This window comes from Grammomys surdaster, unplaced genomic scaffold (assembly GCF_004785775.1).
Source record: "Grammomys surdaster isolate TR1022 unplaced genomic scaffold, NIH_TR_1.0 125846, whole genome shotgun sequence".
In the NCBI taxonomy this organism is placed as follows: domain Eukaryota; kingdom Metazoa; phylum Chordata; class Mammalia; order Rodentia; family Muridae; genus Grammomys; species Grammomys surdaster.
Genome location: NW_021620672.1, coordinates 723021 through 746448, shown reverse-complemented (window position 1 = coordinate 746448; position 23428 = coordinate 723021). Strand labels below are relative to the sequence as shown.

General features: G+C 40.9%; 1 protein-coding gene across 1 annotated transcript in view; it reads left to right on the top strand.

Annotated features, from left to right (window-relative positions):
- Dner (delta/notch like EGF repeat containing) overlaps window positions 1-23428 on the top strand; it is a 190073-nt gene that overhangs the window by 86323 nt on the left and 80322 nt on the right. The window contains exon 7 of the mRNA XM_028789582.1: window positions 14188-14301. Coding sequence (XP_028645415.1) covers window positions 14188-14301 — 114 coding nt within the window. The remainder of the gene's footprint in view (window positions 1-14187; window positions 14302-23428) is intronic.

Here is a 23428-nt window from a genome sequence, read left to right as displayed (position 1 = left end):
CTGCATATAGCAGAAGATTTTGACCAGTATAAATGCATTGCCTCCAGTGGCATTGTCTCTTCTCAGGACCAGTGATGGCACCAACTGGAACTAAGTGGAGACAAAACCAAAATTTTGTGGCTCAAAATTTCAAGTGTGACTTTTTGATTTACTGGTTATGTGACACTCCTAACTTTCCATGAAGCTCTGGCAGGTCTTTTCATCTTTAAAATACAGGTTGATGCAAAGATCACTCATTCATCTGATGTTATTTAACAAATGCTTGGTACATGTCAGGTGTTCTCTGGGTTCTGTGGATATAAGTCTTGGTGTACACTGAGGTCATAGTTTAAGGGTGGAGATAGCTAAACCACATGCATGTGTGGGTATACGATGATGTCTGTGTGCATGCATCTGTGTTTATGTATACATACACACACACACACACACACACACACACACACACACACATATATATATATATATATATATATATATATATATATATGATCAACAGAAAGAAGCAAGGTGTGATGGGCTCAATGAAGAAGCAAAGAAGCAAAAGGCAAAGAGACAGAGAGTAGGATCATTAGGGAATGCCTTTCTCAGACTGAAATAAGAGACCCCAAGGAGATGAGCTTGTGAATATCAGTGGGAGGAAAATGTCAGGTCTACCCACATGCTATGGTCTGAATGCCTGTGTTCCCTGAATCTTGTATGTTGAAATGGAGCTACCAAGAAGATGGTATTAAAAGGTGAACCTCAGAGGTCACAGGTGATACATGCATGAATGGAGTTGCTGTCCTTATAAAAGATTCCCCTGTTTTCCTTTCTGCCATGTAATGACATACAGAAAGCATCATTTATAAGGAAGAGGACCTTACCAGATACTGAATCTGCTGGCACTTTGATTTTGTACTACTCAGCCTTGAGCTGTATCGGTATGATGCTGGTTCTCCCGTGTGAGGTACTTTGTTCCAGCAGCCTTAATGGACTAAGATAACAGAAAAGGTCCTGAGGTAGGAACTTGTCTGCAGTGTCTGTGGGGCAGAAGGGCAGAGCATAAGAGAGTCAGGGATGAGATGTGCAGCTCAGATTTGCTGTACCAGCTCACAGGGAAGAGCAAGGATCTTGTCCCAAGGATGATGGGAGCCTTTGATGGCTAACTGCAGTGGGCCATGTGATTTCCCTCTTAGGAAGGTCACTCTTGAACTGGGGGAAGACTGAGCACCAGCAGGCGTGCTGAGAAGATGGGTAGGAGACTACAGTATATAAGCACAGCTGGCCAGCTGCTTGTAGAGGTGGTGAGAGGCTTTTGACTAGGGATGCATTTGAGGGGAGAGCTGATTTCTGGCAAGCTGGATAGGAAATATGCTTGCAGTGAGAAATTGTGTGTGACATCAATTTTCTTTTTTTCTTTTTTTAAAAAAATAGCTCATTGAGATATCATCCATAAACTATTGAAATATAAAATTCAGTGTTTTTTTTTTTTTTGGTACATTCAGGGGTTGGGTAATTATCATTACAATAAATTTCAGGACATTTCATCACCTCAAGATACGCATTCTAGTCCTAGCATCGTGTGGTTCTAGTATTTCTCCAACCTCCAACCCTAGGCAATTTTGCTTCATAGATTGGCCTACTTTAGATACTTCATATAAATTTGGTCATATGACAGGCAATGTTTAGAAGCGGCTTTTTCCATTGAGTATAATTCTTCTAAAATGCTTTCACGACATGATGTGGATGGGTTCCACTTTCTTCTTAATGCCTAATTTTCCCCTGAGTAGTCACACAATTCTTTGGCCATCTACTCATGTCCTTATGGCTGTAGGCTACTGTGGAAAATGTTTTCCAATGTACTCTCCCTTGGGTCTTTTTTCTCGTCTTTACCATATTCCACGTCCTTCCCTATCTCTCTGCTTTCTGTCTGCTAGAGTCTGAAACCTGCTCCCTTCATACCATTAAGAAAGCAGAAAATCATCCCTGCTTCTTCTTGTTTAGCTTCTCTCCCTCCTTTCTCCTTTTCCTCTCTCTTCCTTTCTCTTGATCTTCAGTTCCCTCTCTTCCTCCTCCCTCCTCCCCTCTTTCCTTGCCCCTGGTACACATTGATCTGACAGGCGATTTCTTAAGTGAAGTCACCTGCTTGCTTACATCTGTTTTGTGGACCTGTTTCTCTAGGTCAGTGGTCAGCGTCATTTCCTCCCTACTCCTTACTCTGTCCACAGAGCTAATCTCTTTAGAAGCATTCTCTGTGTGGTTTGTAGAGCCCTGTACTGTATCCATATTCCTGAGTTCTCACAAGATCTCACCCCTCCTTCCTTTTCCTTTTAGCCACTCTCCTGGGCCTTTGGTAGCAATTTCTCATTCTGAGCTGTCACCACAAGGATGGCTTCCAGACTCTCTTTTCAGTCTGGCCTCTCACTTCAGCTCTAGCAACATTATTGGACTTGGCATTGATGCATCTGCTCACTCCTGCTGGCACTTGTCTCCCTCATTGCTCAGACTGGATGCTGGACATGGATGGCTCTGCCTTTCTGTCGTTTATCCCTGGACACTCACCAATTCACTTTATTTATGATGACTCTCTATCTGATTCTTTCTTCCTATTCCACCACCACAGCCCTGATTCAAACTGCTGTCATCTGCTGCCTGAGTAATGATGACAAGCCACGGCCTCCCTCCATCTTGCTTTGTACACACTGCTGGTGAGACTTGGGAATCTCAGGTCTGGGATGACTAAAGACATGCTCTGGGCTGGGAAGAGCAAATTCAGTGCCTTGGTGTTGTTTTGTCTGTTCCTTTGGCTTTTCATGACCTTGGGGGATGTGCTTTGATCTTACTTGGGCCTCTATCCAAAACAAGGGTGAAGGAATGTAGACAATGGCCACAATTCAGTGACTGTTTTGATGATACAGTAAGAGCCAGGCTGCATACTGCCCCTTCCTCAAAGCTGGTTTGTTGGTCTTCATGGTCTTCTTAAATACATTTCTTGAAAGCAGGAGAAAGGACACATGATTGAGAGAGCCTGAGGTTTATAGTTGGCCATTCTGAGTTCCACAGTCATCATTAAACTCTACCTGGCTGATTTCAAGTGTACTTACCATGAAACAGAGCATCAGTATTGATCTTGAAAGAGTGAGCAAGAATACAGCATGCATACACAAACATATATGTACATATACTCATTTGATATACCTATATACTGTTTGTACTTATGAAAATGACATACAACACAAACACACACACATATATACATATATATATATATATATATGCATACAACATACACCTGCACATAGACATACACATGCATTTGTATGTGCACATGCACACACACGTGTACATACACACACACACACACACACACACACAGACACACACAGAGGCCCAGGATGGGTGGCTCATATAGGACACCTCTCTGTCTGGTTTTGGACATTGATACAAGAGAAAGGTGAAGAACAGTATTCTTTTCTCCATCCCTCTATCCTGAGCCTGGTTGTAAGGACTTCTTTATGGCTATTGAATGCCATCCAGGCCAGACCACAGATATCCACCAGACAAGACTACTCAGACACAGGTTCAAGCCAATAGAAAGTATTAGCTGGTTGGTATCTACCCTGGGTGTTCAGGACCTGAGTGCAGTCCCAAGCCTTCCTCAGGGTGGTATTTTAGGCATAAAAGCCATATCCTGGGTTGACACACCTCAATTAGTAAGAACAGTCACCCAGAAGCAGAACTACAGAAGCCAAAAAGCAAGGTTAGTGCATTTAGTGACTTTCCTAGAACTCTGGACTTTGATGGATTAGGGCTTTGTTCTCACTTTGGTAGGTGGTGCTATCTTTGTGCTGGGTTGCTGGGTTTAAACGCCTAAATGGTATCCCCATTATGGTGTCAGTTGTGCTAAGTAAGATCTGGGGCCTGTTATACTTTACTTTTTTCTTCTTCCATAATCTGAATTACATACAAAACTCTTAAACAACATTAATATTTTATATTAAAATAATGCTTGCTGGTCTCTTCCATGGTTAGTAGATATACCATGTCAGAATAATCTAGAAGGCTTTTTAAAAAATCTTTATGTTTGTTTTGAGAGGTGTGTATGTGTGTGTATGTGTCACAGAGGACACCTTAGGTGTCAGTATTCATTTTTTCCCTTGTTTGAAGTAGAGTCTCTCATGGCTAGTTGGCTTTTCAGGGCCATCTCTACAGGATTACAGATATTCATACACCACCTCATGTGGCTTTATGGGTTCTGGAGAATCTGAACTCTTCATACTCATTCAGTTAGTAGCTTGCCCACTGAGCCACCTCATCATCCTTGAATGATCCCTTAGTTTAAGTTTCCAGGCTCACCTGGGGTTTCTGCCTCAGTGGATGAAGGCTGCTGCTGCTCAATAGACATCTGACAGATGTCCCCAGCTGATGCTAATGCTGATCACACTTAGAGGACCACTGTTCTCAGTTGCCTGTGAAGAACTGGAGCTCAGATGACAATAGGCACATTGCGCTGCAGTCTTGGAATCCACAGATACTTCATTCATTCACAAAACATAGGGCCACTTAAGACAAACCAGTGCCCAGGCACTGTTCCAGCTGCTGTGGATTTGGTGGTTCAGTCGTAGGCATTTTACCTGCTGCTCAGAGTTGATCAAACTCAGTGTCTTGAAAGCTAGACATCTTTATCCTCATTTTTGGCCATGATGAAAATGGAAGGTGTCGAGACTTGGATGAGCTCACTCAGCTGAGCATAGCCTTATAATCCTGACAGTTTGTGTTCCTAAACCACTATCCTTTTTACTTCCTCTATTTTTGCATATTCAGCTATTGGATGGTGTTACTTCCTGTCAAACCTTGAGACTAAGTTTTCGAGTTCTGCAGAGTGCCAAGCTTTCTTTCATGTTTTTATTCATAGTACATATTCCCATTTTAATATGTTACCATTGTGCCCTTTGTGTGTGATAGCTATCTTCCTTTCTTTCCTTTTGGTTTTTAACTTAAGTTTACATTTGTCCAGACATTTCTGGTTTTCTCCTGCCAGGCAATCTTTTTCTCTCTCTGAATAATTTCCTCCCCACATTGAGATTGCATGCCCCAAGATGGAATATCTTGATGGTGCTCAGATTCCTGCTATTTAATGATTGTCCAGCATGCTAATCTTAGCCACTGTGTCTTAGCAGCTGAGGCTGAGGCTCTGGCACTGGCTGTGTAGACCCCAGAGGGTAAGAGCTGGAGTTGATTGGCTCTCTTGCTAGCATGAGGCTTTCCATTCAAGCCCAACAGCTTCACCCCACTGCACAGGCTAGATTATAAAAAGACCCGGGACACTAAAAATAGATCTCACTTTAATTCCCACCTTGGAAGCTTTCAGAACAGTGCTCCAAAGAAACAATTAGATTCTCCCTCACAGAGCCAAAGCAGAAAGGAGAATGAATGTTTTTCATTTCAGTAGAAGAATTGTGGAATAAACTTCTTACACATAAACAATTGTGCTGGGAAGAGAGGATAATTTTTTTTGTTTGCTTGTTCTTTTGTTTCGTTTTAAAACTATCACTGATAAATTGCTTTTAAAATAGACTCATTTAGGCAACTTTTCTTATGTGCATGTGATTTGTCCTTGACCTATGAAAGGTTTCTTTCATTCGAAGGGATTGGGCAGTGCAGGTCTAAAGACAGGTTGGTGGGTGGGATAGATTTTTTTATACTCTTGAAGTCAAAAGATGCTACATAGCTTTAGTTTTCTCATTACCACGCAATTTTAAGGTGCATTTTATAACAAAATATAAGATAGTATAAAATTAAGTTTCCCACAGATATGTTACATACCCTGTAATCTGTGAACACCTGGTGAGTGGATTTATTATTTGATGCTTCTTTAAATCCGAGCGGTCACCTTCTGCCTGGTGTTTTTGTCATGAGCAGGCTCTGCCAGGGTACACATCCTGTCAAATGCACTTCGGTTCACCTCACATTGTTCATGCTCAGACCTTTATAAAAGCACCAAGGCTCAGGCTAGACCTTCTCCAGGTGTTCCGTGCATCTCTGAAAACATCCTTATGTACCACCGAGTCTCACTCTTTCCTTATATCTTTGTTATACTAGAATGTTCTCTAAAGGCAATAAATAAACCCTGTGATTCCTAGGGAGTATTTCCAAGCTGCCCATTTCGAATCAATTTACTTGTTCTGAATATCTCAATGGCAAATTCCTCAGTAACTTATAATTTTGAGAGTCAAGTCGTGTGTTTTTAAATGGTCTCTGATTTGGAGATATAAAATTATAAGGTACTCCTAAGATTCTGATTATCCAAAATTCTCTGGACATGCTGCTCTGGTTCATAAGAGAGTGGTTCTGTGTGATGTGAAGAGGGAGTGGGATAAAAGTGACAGAATTTTCAGTCTAAAAGGATAGCATCCCTCTGACCTTGGGCTTCTAGCCAAGCATAGGGTTATTTTGGACCAGATGATTCTTTGTGATGGAGACTGTCATATTTTAAGGGTGTTTGGCAGTACGCTGTACTCACTAGATGCCAGGGGCATCCCTAGGGATTGGACATTAAATAATGTCACCAGACATTTCAGTTGACCCCAAGGGAGAATCAGCCCAGCTCAGAATCTAACCAGTTTAGTTAGGTTCTAACTAACTAGAAGCTAACCTGATTAGGGCTATTGAGGCAGAAAAAGGTGACGAGGTCTGTTTCAGGCATGTTAATTTGCCATGTGGTTGGTTGAACAATCTTAACCAGAGAATCAGGACTGAAATTTAGCGGTGGACTAGCTTAATTCTCCACCCATCTCAGACGGGCTGAATGGGGAGGGGCCTCTGCAGGATGATTGCTCATTGCAGTTTTCCAGGTTGGGAGTACAGGGCACTGTAGCAAAAAGCAAGGTGGTTTTTGGTAGTACATACCTTAGTCTCTGTTCTATTGCTGTGAAGAGACACAGTGATCAAGGCAACTTTTTATAAAAAGAAATCATTCAATCTGGGGCTTGCTTACAGTTTCAGAGGTTCAAGCCATTAAACTATCACCGTGCAGGGGAACAGACAGACTTGGTGCTAAAGCAGTAGCTGAGAGCTTTTCATCCTGACAGATAGTAGGCAGACAAAGGGTCTGGTGTGAGCTAAGCACTAGTGATGCCTCTCCTTCAACAAGGCCACACCTCCTAACCTTCCCCTAATGCTTTATATATGAGCCTGGAGGGGGGGCATTCTTATTTAAACTACTATAGTATATTTTGTGAGATAACCTCCCCTCTTTTTTTAAAAAACAAAACAAGACAAAAACAAAACAAAGAACAGACGAACACCCAGTTGTGTGTTCATTTTAATGCCCATTAGGAGAAAAAGAGTAGAAAGTACACTTCATCCACCTGATTTCTGGGTGTCATTTCTTTGGGACAGGCAAACGTCTTAGTTAAAAGATGCAGTGATTTAAGGGAAAAACCTTAAATAGATAGACTCATTTTTGAATGATTATTTGTGCTGAGAAATATTTTATATTATGAGGGTCTAGAGCATAATACAACAAAGTCCTGATTCTTAAGGAGTTGAGAGTGCACGCGGAAGGCAAATGCACCCGTGCTCATCAGATGAAAGTACTTATCACTGACTGAATGAGAGAATCATACCAGGTAACAGTAATTATAAAGAGGTGGCACATGGGCTCTGGGGATAAAGCCTGCTCTTAGGATCTTCCAGGGGACATGGTGAAAAGTTCAAGAGTAAAGGAGGTCCAGAGCCCCAGGTCCAAGTTGGTGTTTTTTGAGCTTAGATCTAATGGGGAGGGCAGTTTCAAAAGAAGGCAGAGTAGCCATGTAGAGTAACCTGGGCTGAAGTCTCAGATGTTCTAGAATGGTTTGTGTGCCAGAGAAGACTATCAGAAGTTGTCTTTTGTGGGACAACAAAATGGCTCAGTGGGTGCCAAGCTTGATGACCTGGGTTTAATTCTCAGGACCCATATGCTAGAAAAGAGAGAACTGACTTCCACAAATTACCTTCTGACCCTCCCCTCCCCAACTCACAGTGGCATGTGTGCATACACACACATACAGACAGGCAATCAAGATTGACAGGCATTTCCAAACATGCATACATACACACATACACTAATTGTAAAAAAAAATTAAAAGAAAAGTAATTATCCTTTGTGTTTGTTCTCTTAGAAGAATTATATTTAAATAGATTTCTGAGATTTGTTTAACATCTCAATGTGAGCTAACAACCTCATATTTCAATTTAAAATTCATTAGTGAAAAAAAAAAGCAGTTACCCATTTTAACATTGTGATTGGAATCATGTCTGACAGAGTCTTTCAGACACATCATCTTTTCAGTTCAGATACATTTAATCTTGGGATTCCCACATGCCAGAGTAGCCAAACCCAAACCCAAAGTGATGATATGGTGGGTTGAACAGGACCAACACCATCTTTTCTGTTCTTGGTTTGTGTTGTCAATGCTGAGCAAGCACCTGACCAGAGCAGCTTAAAGGAGGAAGGGCTTACTTTGGCTCACGGTTCATGGGATACAGTTTGTTATGGATGAGGAACCATAGTGGCAGATGGCTCTACAGAAGTGGGAGCTTATAGCTGGGGCAGACACAGAACATACATTGGTAGGGGAAGACACAGAACAAAGACAAGAAGTGTGCCTGGGATATAAGGTCCCAGGGTCTCATGTGGTGATTAACTTCTGTAGCAACCAAAGCCATTGTCTAGAGAACAAGTGTTCAAACAGATGAGCCTATGGGGACCTTTTATGTTCAAATCACACTATGCTTCTACCTCTTCCTGGGGTTAAAACTCATGTAAGTAAAGGAAAAGTTTTATTGTTCTGAGCTGTTTTCAACTTTTGATCCACATAGGTTTGGATCTTATAGATTCACAGAACCTAGGTACTCAGCACAATTCTCTTTGCTGGGAAGATGAACACATACAGGTCACGCCTTCTTTTGGGTCCTTTCCAACAACACACGATTCTAAGCTCATAGTCTCCAAATGCCTTGATTTCCCAGCCAGTCCTAGTTCAAGAAATATCACCACTTCAATGTTCTGATATTGTTTGCAAGCCTGAATAAGGTTGAAGCTAATTAGCTCCCTTCTATTCTTAATTGGGTTTTGTGTGTGTTTGTGTGTATGCAGATGTACTGTACCCATATGTACAAGTTTGTATGGGTGTGTTCATGTGCATGTGCGTGGAAACCAGAGGTCAATACTGAGTGTCTCCTGCAATCATTCTTCCATCTTATTTTTTGAGACAAGTGTCTCATTGAATCTGGAGTTCACCCACTTTATCTCTGGCAGAGAGAGTTCCAGGGATCCTACTGTCTCTGCCTCCCAGCACTGGGATTCCTGAGCACACACTATCAGACCTGGCTCTATGTAAAGACTGGAATCTGAATTCAGGTCCTTATGCTTGTGAGAAAATGCCGTGACTGCTTGGCATGCTTCTCTATAGAAGAGGCTGACCTACTTTTAGCAGGATATAAAACTTAGAGAAAGAGATTTTAATATTTTGTTCCATTCAAATTCCTGTCAACTGTTTATTGTGTCTTGCCTGTCTGGTTATGAGATTAAAAAAAAACAGAACAAACAAACAAAAGACAAGCAAATGAAAAAAAATAGAAGGCTCAGAGCAGGGTGATTAGGGTCAGTCTTAGGTATCCAGTCCCAGAATTATATATATATATATATATATATATATATATATATATATATATGTATATGTATATGTATATGTATATGTATATGTATATGGCATGATGGCATGGTTGGCAATTTCTATCAAGTTGCTAGTCTTTGAAGACCCAAGAAATGTCTTGCTAATGGTTGAGAGCTCCTGAATTCATGCTTGTGGTTCTTTGTGGTTTGCCTCTCTTTTTCCAAAGCTGGAAGAAGAGAGTTGTCAGCTAATGGGAGTGATGTAGTAGTCATTCCCTAGTAACTCACAGGAAGCCAACAATAATTCTTGGCTCCCCATGATAGTCTGGTGTAGACAGGCATCAATGCTACTCTGTACATGCATGGATGGATATTGGCTATAGTTGCTATGGTGCTAGCAGCCCTTGCATTCTAGTGGTTACTGTGTGTTTCTAGTATTGCCAGGGATGCTCTGTGTCCCGTAACCTTGCAATCCTAGCCTGCCTCTCTGTGCTTCCTCTTTACCTGCTTCCCCCAACAGACACCTCTGTTATCGGTCTTCATTTGTAGAGATTCGAGAGGCATAGCTATGCCAGGAAACTCACAGATTACCAGTTGCTCTACTTACCCAGAGTCTTTTCAATCAGATTTCGCTGTTTCTTGTGCTTTCAAAGTTTGCAATGACTTTAAAGCACAAAGAGAAGAAAATAATGAGATAATGTTTACCCCAGAGAGGACTTTCTTCACTAGGAAGCCATATTGATCTTGGCATATGAGAAATGTCTTACTATACCTTCTGGAGTGATGTAGAATTTCTGCAGTCACCCACTCAATGCCCATGGTGACCCCTAAGTCACTATGTCAGCCCCAACACCCAGCACATTAAAATGTGAATTAACTTCTTTGATTGTTTACTTATAAAACCTATGTACAGAACTGACATGCCAAACAGGACCTCCGATTCACTCACTCACAGCTTCAAGTCTTTAGGTCTGGGAAAAGAAGTGTATGGGGTTATTTGTATATTTTCACATAACTGCAGTTCTTAAAAGATAAAAATTTGATATTAATACATATAACAAAAATGAAATCATTGGGAGTGGGATGGAGATAAGAGAGTAATGGGGTGAATATGGTCAACATGGAAGCAGATATGAAGGTGTTATGAAATCTATTGTGTATAGTTAATATATGCTAATAAAAAGATTAAAAATGTCTAAGTTTATAAATGAGCTACACATTAATTAGAGAGGTCATTAAAATCAATCTTTAAAAACAATCCCCTTTTGAAAAGGACGAATAGTAAAATATTTTTAGAAGTGCAATTTGTTTTCAGAAATCCTTATCAAGAAGCTCTGAGGAAACCAGGTGACATTCCATAGAAATGTTAATGGCATTTAAGGCTAGTTGACAAGGGTGTCAGGTTAGACCTTAATCTCTTCATATTTATGTTTGAAGTTTCAAGTTGTTCAAAGCAATGGTCATAAAACTCCCTTCTATCATCCCTATTTATTTATTTATTTATTTATTTATTTAGTTAGTTAGTTAGTTAGTTAGTTTTTCCAAGAGAGTGTTTCTCTGTGTAGTCCTGGTGTCCTGGAATTCACTCTGTAGACCAGGCTAGCCTCAAACGCAAGAGAGCTGCTTGCCTCTGCCTCTCAAGTGATGCAATTAAAGGCATTGCTACTACCGCATGGCCTGGCTAATGTCTTCCTTTTTTCTTTTCTTTCTTTCTTTCTTTCTTTCTTTCTTTCTTTCTTTCTTTCTTTCTTTCTTTCTTTTTTTTTAACGAGGCTGACACTATGTAGTCTAGGTTGGCCTGGGAGTTGAGATCCTTCTGCTTCAGCCTCCAAATACAGGTGGGAGCTAAGATATTCTATTTTCTGTCTAGGTTGCTTACTGACTTAGGCATAGCTGAGTTTAAGGGCTTGAGCCCCAGGAGTTTGAATTCCCGTGACTGTCCAACTGATATAATCTTTCTAATCCTCAACTTCCTTGTTTATAAAAGGGAAGGGATGGAGTAGGAGACAGGACTGTGTGTGATTAGACTTATGCTTTGGTTATTCAGGCTACTTAAGAGGCAAGGAAGGTCTTCCCAGCTGTGGACTCCCTTTGTAAACTTTGAAAACCCTCATGGCAGGAAAGTGGCTAGGTTCCCCTACCCATGAGGGGCTCCAGCAGCCAGGCCCCTCCTCCAGACCTCCCTAACTGTTATAAGTTCATCTCCAGCACCTTAACAGGCCCCTCCCAAGATTATGCTAATTTTAGATGAAAAGTCTGAACAAAAGCCACCAATAGGAATAGGAAAACCCACCAATCCCTGAGCTCAAAAATACACCAATCCCTGTACAGGAAAGTCCACTAATCCCTGAGCTCCCCCAGCTCAGAACTTGAAATCCCAGCAATCCTCACTCTGGAAATCTTCACCCTAGAAAGCTCCACACCCCCCAAGAAGCCCTATATAAGCACTGTGTTTTGTCCAAATCCCTGTTGCTGTCTGCTCCATCCTGGGAGTGTAGACCACCACTGGACTCTCCAATAAATAATTGTCTTTCATGAGATTTGCTGCCTGGTGTGATTCTCTCATTGCAAGAAGACAAACAGCAGTGATGAGAAGAAGGGAAGAGAAGGAGCAGGGCTGAGGCTCCTGAGCTCCTCAGTTCAGCTGGGGATACCCTCCCCTGGGAACTACGACACCTCTGCTGAGGAGGCTTCCTCTTAGAGCTATGTGGTTCCTGGGCTCTGGTGTCTTAGGATGCCCTTCCATTGGGACAGTGTCCCATCTCAAAGCTGTGTGGTTTCTGGACCCTCGTGTCTCTGGGCACCCTTCCATTAGAATACTTTCACCCTTCAGAGCTTCGTGGTTCCTGGGCCTCCGAGTCCTAGGACATCTTCCCATCTAAGCAGAAAGGCCATCATAGTGAACATATGAGAACATACCGTTTTTAGCCCAATGTTCTCAGCATTCCACTTGTAACCATGTGGACTCACGTGTTGAGCTTTCATTTGAAGATACATTCTTGCTATGATGTCATACTGAAAGATTCCTTTAGGGATTCTGAAGTAGCTTCTCGTCTCGGTGTTGGGATTTTAGTCCACAGGCTGGCCTCACTGCCATACCTTTTACTAATTGGAAATGCCTTGGCTTGTTTGGAAGTAAATGAGGAAGATGGCTGGAGATGCTGAGATGGTGGCCTCCATTCACTGTCTGTAATCCACACGAACTTGGCAGGTAGCTGGGTCTCAGACAGCTCATCTCTCACTCAACTCATGGAGTTTTGAAAATCTCAGCTGTGTGTGCTACGAAAGCCTTTCAAAACCAACAATCCAGAAAGGCAAGTTTTCGTGCAGTTAAAATCACCATGGCAACTTACAAAATACTACTGTATGGTTATAATTGTGTAGAAAATTTTTCGAATTAAAATTTACAACAAGTATTTGATTTTAAAAATTTTTTAAATTTTTAAAATTTTTAAAATTTTTAATTTTTTAAAAAAATTTTTAAAATTTTTAAAATTTTAAAATTTTTAAAATGAGTGACTTTTGAACTATATTTCTAATATTATGGTAGTTTCTGTTTATAAAACTACAAGAGATCAAGGAGTCTTTATGCAAGGTGGCTGCTTCCAAGGGTGGGTTCTGATTGAGTTTCTTAATTTGATGGTGGCTCTGGTAGTTGTGGAATATCAGGTCTTGGACAATGGGCATCTTCTTTTTCTGCAGGTTATACTGGAGAGCTTTGCCAGTCCAAGATTGATTCCAGACTATCCAGTGATCCTGTCACTCAAATATCACAACTGAGGGCACCTTTTTTTTAAAAAAAATTTATTTTATATTTTGTATTTTCCATATTTTTTCTTATGCATTACCCACTCTAATATAAGGAACATTTTAGTGTGCTATTTTCTTTAATCTTGTTTCCCCAGAGGGCTTTGTTTTATAAGTGAATTAAAAATCTGGGATTTATTTAAAGCCTTCAGCCTGCCCAAGGTGTTCCAGGAGATTTACAGCCTGATTTTCCCACCGTTTGCCTGTGATTATGTTACTATCCCACAAGATTACCTGGGGGCTGGCTTCATGGGAAAGGGAGTGTTGGATTTATGACTCAAATAAGTATCAAGCATAATATCTTTTAGTCTTTAAAATGAGAGCTCAGGGCTCAGAGTTAACACAGGTATCTGCTTTTAGTTCTAAATATTATCCATTAAAATATTTAATCCCTCTTATATAGAGGTATGGTGGTGACTCTGGGAAGGTAGCTGGCATCTCAGTCCAAGGGCACTTGATGACAGAGACACTATCCTAGGGACAGTGGAATTCAATCTCAGCTGAAACTTCCAATGTATAAAATTCAGAGCTAATTCAGGAGAAAATTTTTAAAATGAGTGAATTTTGAACTATATTTCTAATATTATGGTAGTTTCTGTTTATAAAACTACAAGAGACCAAGGAGTCTTTATGCAAGGTGGCTGCTTCCAAGGGTGGGTTTGATTGAGTTTCTTAATTTGATGGTGGCTCTGGTAGTTGTGGAATATCAGGTCTTGGACAATGGGCATCTTCTTTTTCTGCAGGTTATACTGGAGAGCTTTGCCAGTCCAAGATTGATTACTGTGTCCTAGACCCATGCAGAAATGGAGCCACATGTGTGTCCAGCCTCAGCGGGTTCACCTGCCAGTGTCTGGAAGGTAAGATGTCATTCAATATTCTTGGGAAGTGTTTCATTTTTCGCTATAAGTCATAAACTTTTTTGATCTCTTTGGTACTTCTAGTTTCTAAATACTTCACACAAGAGAATCTTACTTGTCATCTATCTCTCTCTATATATCATAAGTATGTATGTAGATATCTATCTATATCTATCTATCTATCTATCTATCTATCTATCTATCTATCTATCTATCACAAAACCATAAGATGATCCCCTCACTTTTTAAAACAAACTTATTGAGAAATGGTTTTATGTAGTCCAGGTTGGGCTAGAACTTGCTATATAGCTAAATATAACTTTAAATTCTGGATCTTTCTGCCTGTACCTCTTGAATGTTGAGATTATAGGCATGCATTGCTATGTCCCACATGAGTTCTCTTTATCACTATGTTTGAATAATATATGCAACCCAGACACTTAGGTGATTTTGATATATATAATGGATTATAATAAAATAGAAGAAACTCCACTTGAGCCTGATGGTGACACTCCACTCAAGATTTCTGTTAGTTCCCATACAAGTTTCCATTAAAAGCATCCAACATAAAGTTTGCCTTCTTTATGCTTTACAGCAACTTTCTCTCTTAGAAAAATTAAGCCACCCAGAGAGTCTGATTTTTGGGGCTGTTTTTATTTGAACAGATGATTTACTGTTAAGAAGGACAAAAACAAAACTGGCAGGTAATTGAAGGCAGAGCTTGGCATTAAGAAATGGTTTGTTCCCCTTTCTGCTGTGAAGGGATTACTCTAAATCCTTAATGTTGTAAGAACAACACAGTGATAGCTTTTCCTTGCTTAAAACTGTCAAGTGGGCTCCTGATTCACAGACACAACACAGGAAACTATGTAGAGTGTCATACTCTGTGAAGGTTAAACACAGATCCTGCGGAGACATTGACATCTCAATACTTCAAATCATCTCAGCTGTCCCTGCCCAAATGTTGGTACCCTTTTTGGGGGCTACCTTATTGGGTTCTATTTATTTACCACAGTTCCAATTTTCTTCCACCCTAGTCCCTTCCACCCCCACACCTCCGACACTAGGTAGGAGAGAAAGAAGGTTACAGGGGAGAATGGAGGGGGGTTTGACTTTTTTAGGCTAGTTCTTGCTGCTTAGGGCTGAGTCCAATCTTCATTGTCAGAATATCTCCAACTTCTCATCTCTTTGCTCATCACCACTTGACAAACAGTAGCAACAGGAGCCGGACTCCTTGCAGCATGACTCTGGCCCCTTTCGAGGCTCTCGTGTTTATACCCTGTTGAAAGTTCCTAGAATTCCAAAAGCAAAATATCTGCAGCTGGGCAAAATAATCATGTCCTTCCTAGTGACAAGACAAATAGTCACCTGCTGTGAAGCAAGCTCTTATCCCTCACCTGGGATTAAAACAAAATCATCGTCACATAACATATCTGGGTTTTTAAAGAAATTCAAAATTCTCACTACAGCCAAGAGCCTGGCCCTCCTTCCAATACTGGGGTTCCAGTTTGCTGCACTTGGGCTTAATTCCTGCTCACCCAGGAAGGAGCATGAGCAGGATGGCTGAGTTTCACCCCAACCCCAATTTTGTGTGTTGGTGATGCCTGTGGTTCCCCTAGTGTATGGGTACCATGCGCTCTGTGAACCTGCCCTTTAGGACGCCCCGTCTCCTATCTTTCTTTGGCAGTGAAGACAAAGAGGGAAAACTTGGAGGCACACCAGGGCTGATGGCCAAGCAAGAAGCACCGTTGTTACTTGCCTACAAATACTCTGCAGTTTCCCGAAGCTTTGTCACGCCTGGGATGAGTCAGTTGCCACCTACTTCTTCTAGACTTTTTCCTCAGTCAAAGTCAGGGTTCAGAGATATTATGGATCCGAATGGTTTTCTGCAAAAGAGTTTAGTCAACTCCCAAGCACTTTATTACTTCTTTGGTATTTACCAGAAAGGTACAACAAAACTCCAGAGGTTCAAGGAGGACAGACTGCAGAACTTGAGCCAGCGTTTCACTAGCTTTCATTCCTTCTTGGCAGACTTTTCTGAGTACTTGCTACACATCAGGCGCTGTGCTAGGCAGTAGAATGTGATGGCTGATAGGGCCCCTCCTGGGTACAGTCTAGTTCATTGAGGGCCTGAGGGCAGAAATGATGCTGAGATGAGGGATTAGAGGCAGTTGGTTGAAAAGGGAGTGAGGCAAGGTTGCTGGGCTGCAAAGGAGACACTACTTATTCATTCTGGAGTAGAGGGAAGTTGAGGCTTAGGGTTCGAGTCCAGCTCTTCCACCCTTCTTTCTTCCGTGAACAAGTAGGCCTCAGGATCTCATCTACAAGCTGAGGGTGTGTGCTGTACAGGGCAAGTACAGGATTCAAGATACTTCCTGTTTTTATTAAAATTGGAAGCAGATAAAAGTGCTCGGGTACAGCAGCTGGATATGATCTCAAGGCAGATTGGTGTTTTTGTTAATGTTCTATCACTAATTGCCGTTAAACTGCTGGCAAATTTAGACGGAACAATTTGATCATTTCATTCTGGGACAGTATTGAACATAACTGGAGAGAGATGAGAGTGAAAATCAGGAGAAAGGTCTAGGGATTGTCGCAGAAACTCAGGAAGCAATTGGCTTCCTGGAACTGAAGACCAGACTCTGGAAAGAAGCAAGAAGCTGATATCTGTGAGAGAACTTCAGAGAAAAAGGCAGGGGCCCTTGAGAAGAAGTGACATGGAGGACAGGGACCAGTGAAATGGAGATAATGTGGCTTCCACCATATTCTAGTTGGTTGTACTCTTTAATGGAAACAGAAATGGAGACATGGTTTTACAGAGCTTACGTTTCAGGGGCCCGTGGTTCACACCAGTGAGATACTACTAAGGAAGAATTGGCTAAGTTAAGTAAGAGCCACTGACCTACAGTAGTCTAAGCCCTGGGTACCAGGTCTAGAATGCTTCTTTATCCCATGTTCCAATCCTGTTCCATGCTGTGGTGACTGTGGTACCCAAGCATTGAAAGGATGAGGGTGAGTATCCCAGAAATCTTTCTATTCAGCAATCTCTCTCCATTGAAGATTGAGATGGCATTGGGAAGGTCTGGAATCTTTGTAGCTGGTGATGAGCATTTAAAAAGGCTTTTATTTTTTATTAAAAAGCTTTTATTTAACAGTCCTTCTATTGAGTTTTTTAAGTGTCACATACACACACACACACACACACAGAGTCATTGTGCTTTGCATATATATTTTTTATCCATCTCTCCTTTCTACTGCCCACCTAACTCCAAAATTATTAGTTTTCCTTCTGCTTTGATGGCATCGATCTATCCATCTATCTATTGTCTATATAGTCTGTCAATCATCTATCATCTGTCTGTCTACCTATTGATATTCTTTGTATGAGAGAAAATGATATTTGTTCATCTGTATCTGGCTTATTTTGCTTAACATGATGATCTCTGGTTGCATTCATTTTCCTGAAAAGGGCAGAGTTTTGTCCTTTTTATGTCTGTCTTTCTTCTTAGGGTAACTAAATTTGCAGAACATTTTCCCCATTGAGAAGAGCTTGTGCCTCCAGGATTCTTCTCACACCAGCTCCACACTAAAGCAATTCTGAGACGTGTCTTGAAGCATGAAATGTTCTGGAATTCTAAACCAGCCCTTGACTTTCTTATAACTGCAGCTTTTTCACCATGCCCTAGTTCCCAAATAACACTCAGAGGCTTGAAATTATTAATAAATGCCAAGGCCATAAGCTAGGCTGGTTCCCTGACTAGCTTCTGACTAATATCCTATTTATTCTAATTTGATGTCAGCTACAACCTCATAGGAAAATTCTCCTCCTGCTTGATTCTGTTTCAACCGGAAGTCCAGCCTCCCAATCCTGCCCCAGCTTATTGGCCATTAGCATTTTATTGATAAGTGATTTTTCCACATAGTACACAGAAGATTACCCCTATACCATTTTGCTTCCTTTCTACTTTGTCTTTTGTATATTGATGTTGATTTTTTTCCCCTCACTTTTAGGCCCTGAGAGTAGGAAATTTATTTCTCTTATTGCCCCCAGGACTCAAACAACCCCAGCTGTGGATGGTGGTTCTTGTTAACAAGAGGGTAATGGTTGGTAAATGAATCACTCATATAAGAGACTGCTCAGGTGCTAAACACTTTGTCCATCAGTTTGATCCTTGCAATGATTTCATGAAGCTCAGTCTATTAATATTTTTATTTAACAGACTGGAAAGAGCGCAAATAGCTTGTCTCTGATCACATAGCTATAAATAAATCCATGTGGCTGGCTGTCACTCACTGGTCTTTAACCCACTTTAACAATCCCTGGACATAAAGAGTATTCTTTAAAAAGGATCTATGATGCTTATTTTATTTTATGTATACATTTTGATATATATATATATATATATATATATATTCTCCACAATATGATCTCGAGCTTTTTATGTAGCTGAGGATAGCTCTGGACCTCTGAGTGAGGGGTTGCACATGTCTATCATCTTCTGGTTCATGTAGTGCTGGAGATTGAAGACAGGGTTTTGTGCACACAGGGACAAGCTACTGACTAAACTACATCTCCAACACCTGTGATACTTATTATTTTTATTTTTTATTGGTTCCTTGAGAATTTACTACAATGTATTTTAATCATATCCACGTGCCCCTATCCCCTCCCAGATCTATGCCTCCTTCCCCATCCACCCAACTGTAAGTTCTTAAAAACCAACCAAACAAAGCAAAAATCATCAAGACCAGTTTGTGCTGTCCAAATATTCTCAGATGTGTGGCTTTTCACTGAAGTGTGATCCGTTCAGGAGCTGCATTCTCAGAGAAAACTGGCTTTCTGTCTCCAAGGTGATAAGAATTTCCAATAGCTCTGTGGCTTTTGTGTTGACCTCCATTTTCCATGCTGGGATTTGGTCTGGCTTGGGTTTACATGGGTCTTGTGCCTGCTGTGACAACTGCTATGAGTCTGTGTGTGCAGCCTGTCGCTGGTGCTCATCTTTCATGACTGTCTTTGTCACCGTAAGCACGAGTAAAGTGAATGCAGCTTGTTGGTTTTTAAGTCTTCTGTACTTCTCTACTATTTCAATTCTTAAGTTTGGAAAAGGAGATTCCTCTCTTTTTTATTTTTTGTAGTTTATTTTTAATTTTTGCTTTTTAAATCATGGATTCTGCTCATAGCAGTCGTTTTCAGGCCAGAAAGCAGTAGAGAGCAGTGTTTCCCTGTGCACAGGGCTTTTATCAGTGCCTGATAGTTTTTCCCATACTGTCTTCCTTCATCCTTTCCTCTTTTTTTAATTTGCATTTTTTATTGGATTTTTTATTTACATTTCATATGTTATCCCGTTACTTCATCCCCCACCCCCCTGGAACCACCTATACTCTCACCCCTCCTCCTGCTTCTCTGAGGATGTACCCCTACCTACCCTCCCACTCCCACCTCCCCACCCTCAAATTCCCACCCACTGGGGCATCCAGCCTTCATGAGACCAAGGATCTCTTCTCCCACCTATGCCCGACAGGGCCCTCCACCCTTACATATACAGCTGGAGCCATGGATCCCTCCCTAAGTGCTCCCAGGCTGGTGGTTTAGACCCTGGGAGCTGTGGTTGGTTGGTATTGTTGCTCTCCTCATGGGGCCACAAACCCTTTCAGCTCCAACAGTCTTCCCTCTAACTCCTCCATTGGGAACCCCATAATCAGTTCAATGGCTAGCTGTGAGCATCTGCCTCTGAATATGTCAGACTCTTGCAGACCTCTGAGGAGACATCTATATCAGGCTCTTATCAGCATGCACTTCCTGATATCCACATCAGCACCTACCTCTGGTGACTGCACATGGGATGGATACGCAGGTGGAATGGTCTTCAGACGGCCCCTCCTTCAGTTTCTGTCCCTCACTTTGTCTCCTTATTTGCTCCCTTGAGTATTTTGTTACTCCTTCTAAGAAGGACTGAAGCACCCCCACTTGGTCTTCCTTCTTCATGAGCTTCATGTGGCCTGTGAGCTGAATCTTGGGTATTTCAAGGTTCTGGGATAATATCCAATAATCAGTTCATTCTTTCCTCTTAAAGGCTCTTTTTCCACCTGATCTAGAGAGGACACTCAGGGGGTGAACTCCAATGTAGGAGCTGTTTTTTTGACATCCTCCTCCTTGATGTCAGCATCACTGTCTTTCTTGGTGTGTGTGCTGATCTCTGACACTAAGATGTTGGTCTTCACTCATTGAATTCCCTTTTTAAAAATATATATTTATTTTAAATTATGTGTATATACTTGAGAGTGCAGATGCCCACAGAGGCCAGAAGAGGGCAGCAGATTCCCAGAGCTGGAATTGTAGGTAGTTGTGAGCTGCCCAATGTGGGTGTTGAGAACCAAACTTATATTCTTTGTACAGGCTCTAAAACAATGAACCATCTCTCCAGCCTCTGAATTCTGGTTTTAATTTCTATTTATCTTTCTCTAGTTTCATATTTTAAAAATATTACTTGTTCTGATTATAATAGGGGGTATAAAAGTAAAAGTAGTCATTCATTTTTATTATTATTTTATTGAGTGGTAACAATGGCAAAGACAAGGAAGAAAGTCTGATATTTTAGCCTGTGGCTTTGTGACTTCCCTTCAGTGTAATTTTATGTTTGGTTCGGAACTTTGAGATCCTTTAACTTGAAACTAGATGCATTTTAACTCTGAAGGTTTCTGGTTATTTATAGATCCTTCCCATGAGAATGTCTCATATTTTGTTCAGAACATTGAGATCTTTAAGTTATAAGCTTCGTGAATTTTAATTCTTAAGGTTTTTGATTACGTATACCCTCTCATTGCACACCAGCTTTCCAGTATGTGGATATGTCTAAGCACATTTGCAAATACAGTCTAGATGCTATCTTTAAGAGACCTTATTTCTAAATGTTTTTGATTCCAATATACCATTTTAAGAGCCCCTTGATAAATATACAGATATGTTTTGTTTTAGTAATGGTCATAGAGAAAAGTCTTAAGCATCACTAGAAGGAGGCTTGGGGTCTCTTCTATTTCCCTAGAGGTCTTGCAACACACTTCATGGGGAACTGTTTTGTTTTTCTAAATTTTACACCCTCAAGTACTCTAGCTACGTAAACCCCTTTGTCCAACTCCAGTTCCAGTGGGAAATCCTTCCACCGTAAAGGGTTTACAGATGCTCAGAATACATGGTGCAGGAGTGACATCTGAGGTAATATGCCTCATTCAGAAACCAGACATATCATCTACTATATGTTTAGGTATCATACCACTCTGGGAGCAGGCTGCTTTCTGCAGTATTCTGATGTGGATAATGGATTGGTGAAAGCATTCTCTTAGGGCCACATAAAGTTTGTGTATTTATATAAGAACTTACAGCATGTTCCCATAAACCTAACAGGGTAGAATAAATGTACTTCTTCCTCTCCTATTTGGCAGGATCCTTGAGCCACCATTCCACTCAGGAACTTTAGCAGCCTAGACCCTTGCCTTCCAACTAGTGTAGAGTTTCACCTTTCGTAACAGAACAGGGCATTCTGTGAGCTTGCTAAGTGTGAGCAATATTTGACTTCTATATTTTGTCCATATTTTAAAATTTTCTTTTTATTACAGAGTTCTCATTTTTTAAAAAAATCCTTTTCTTTCCTCTCCGTCTGTATACAGTTCAGTGCCCCTGAAATTATTTAAATAGAAATACTGCAGAGAGGTTTGTTTGCCACTTCCCCCTTCTCCATTATCTTCGAGGACAACAGCTGAGGAAGTATTTAGTGAGTATCTGTGTCCTGTCTCTCATGGTCACCTCTCCTTCCCACTGGGAAATCCATGCCAATGGGTAGCTTCAAACTGACACATGGCAGCCTGGACTTGCCATCTCGTGAATGAGTAAATGACTGAATGAATGATGATGCTCTTATGTTTTTCTTTTTTTTTCCAAAAAAGGTGGCTAGGGGCTGAGGAAGATGACTCAATAGTTAAAATGCTGGTGTTGCAAGCAAGATTGGGATGCCCAGAACCCATGTAGATGTAGGGTGGGATTGGTCACCCACTTGTAGTTTATAGGACCTGGAAGGTGGAAACAGAAGGTCCCCTGAGAAAGCTGAATAGCTAGACTGGCTGTACAGACAATCTCTGGGTTAAATCAAGAGATCTTGCTCAATACATAAGGTAGAAAGCAACTAAAGAATACTCCTAAAGTCAGCCTGCCTCTCTACATACACCTAGGCACTCCTGCATATGCATGTTGTGCTCTCACACATGTGAACACATGTATATACACATACATATGAGACATACAAATAAAAATGTAAGTGGGGATATGGATTCACCTATAATTCATTGTATACAAATTAATTCAATTTCTGAAAGTTTCTTCAGGTCTGTACTCTTAACTCCACACAAAGAATTACAGGCAACTAAGGAATTCCACAGTCCTCCTGGGGGAAGAGCACACCAATAGCTTATCCAATACCAAATGGTCATCCCTGAAAATATTATACAAGTAACATGATATAGATTATATGTAAAAACATATATGCATCTATACATACATGCATGTAGTAATTAATGTAAAAACAGGCCTTACTTTTGAAAGAGCAAGGAGGGGAATACTAGAGTGTCTAGAGGGAGGAATGGGAAGGAAGAGATTATGTAATCATATTGCAGTCTCAAAAATAGATTCAGGGTTGTGTCCTGTCTGTTGTTTTTCTTGTGTGGCTCATAGTGAAACCACAGCATCTGCAGTAACCATAGCAATCATTTGATGCCTGCCATTTGTTGAGTGTGCACTGTGTCTCGAGCAGCACGCTTGTCCTTTAAGGTTATTGATTCAGCATAACCTGGCAGTTAAAAGCTGAGGCTCAAGTTGCTGCTGCTACATGAAATTGAATCTGTATTCACCACTTGCTTCTAGGTGACCGTGGGCAAGTTGCTTAAAACCCCTAGGCCCCATTTTTACATCTTTGCAGTAAAGGTTGTATTCTTAGGAGCTACCCAACAGGGTTGTTCCAACAATTAAACAAGCCATGAGTCTGCACTGCTTGGAAGAGTAACAGAGAGTAAGTTATTAAAAGGTATCTTTTAAATTCCCACCATGAGTATACAGGGTAGATGTTATTGTACCATTTTA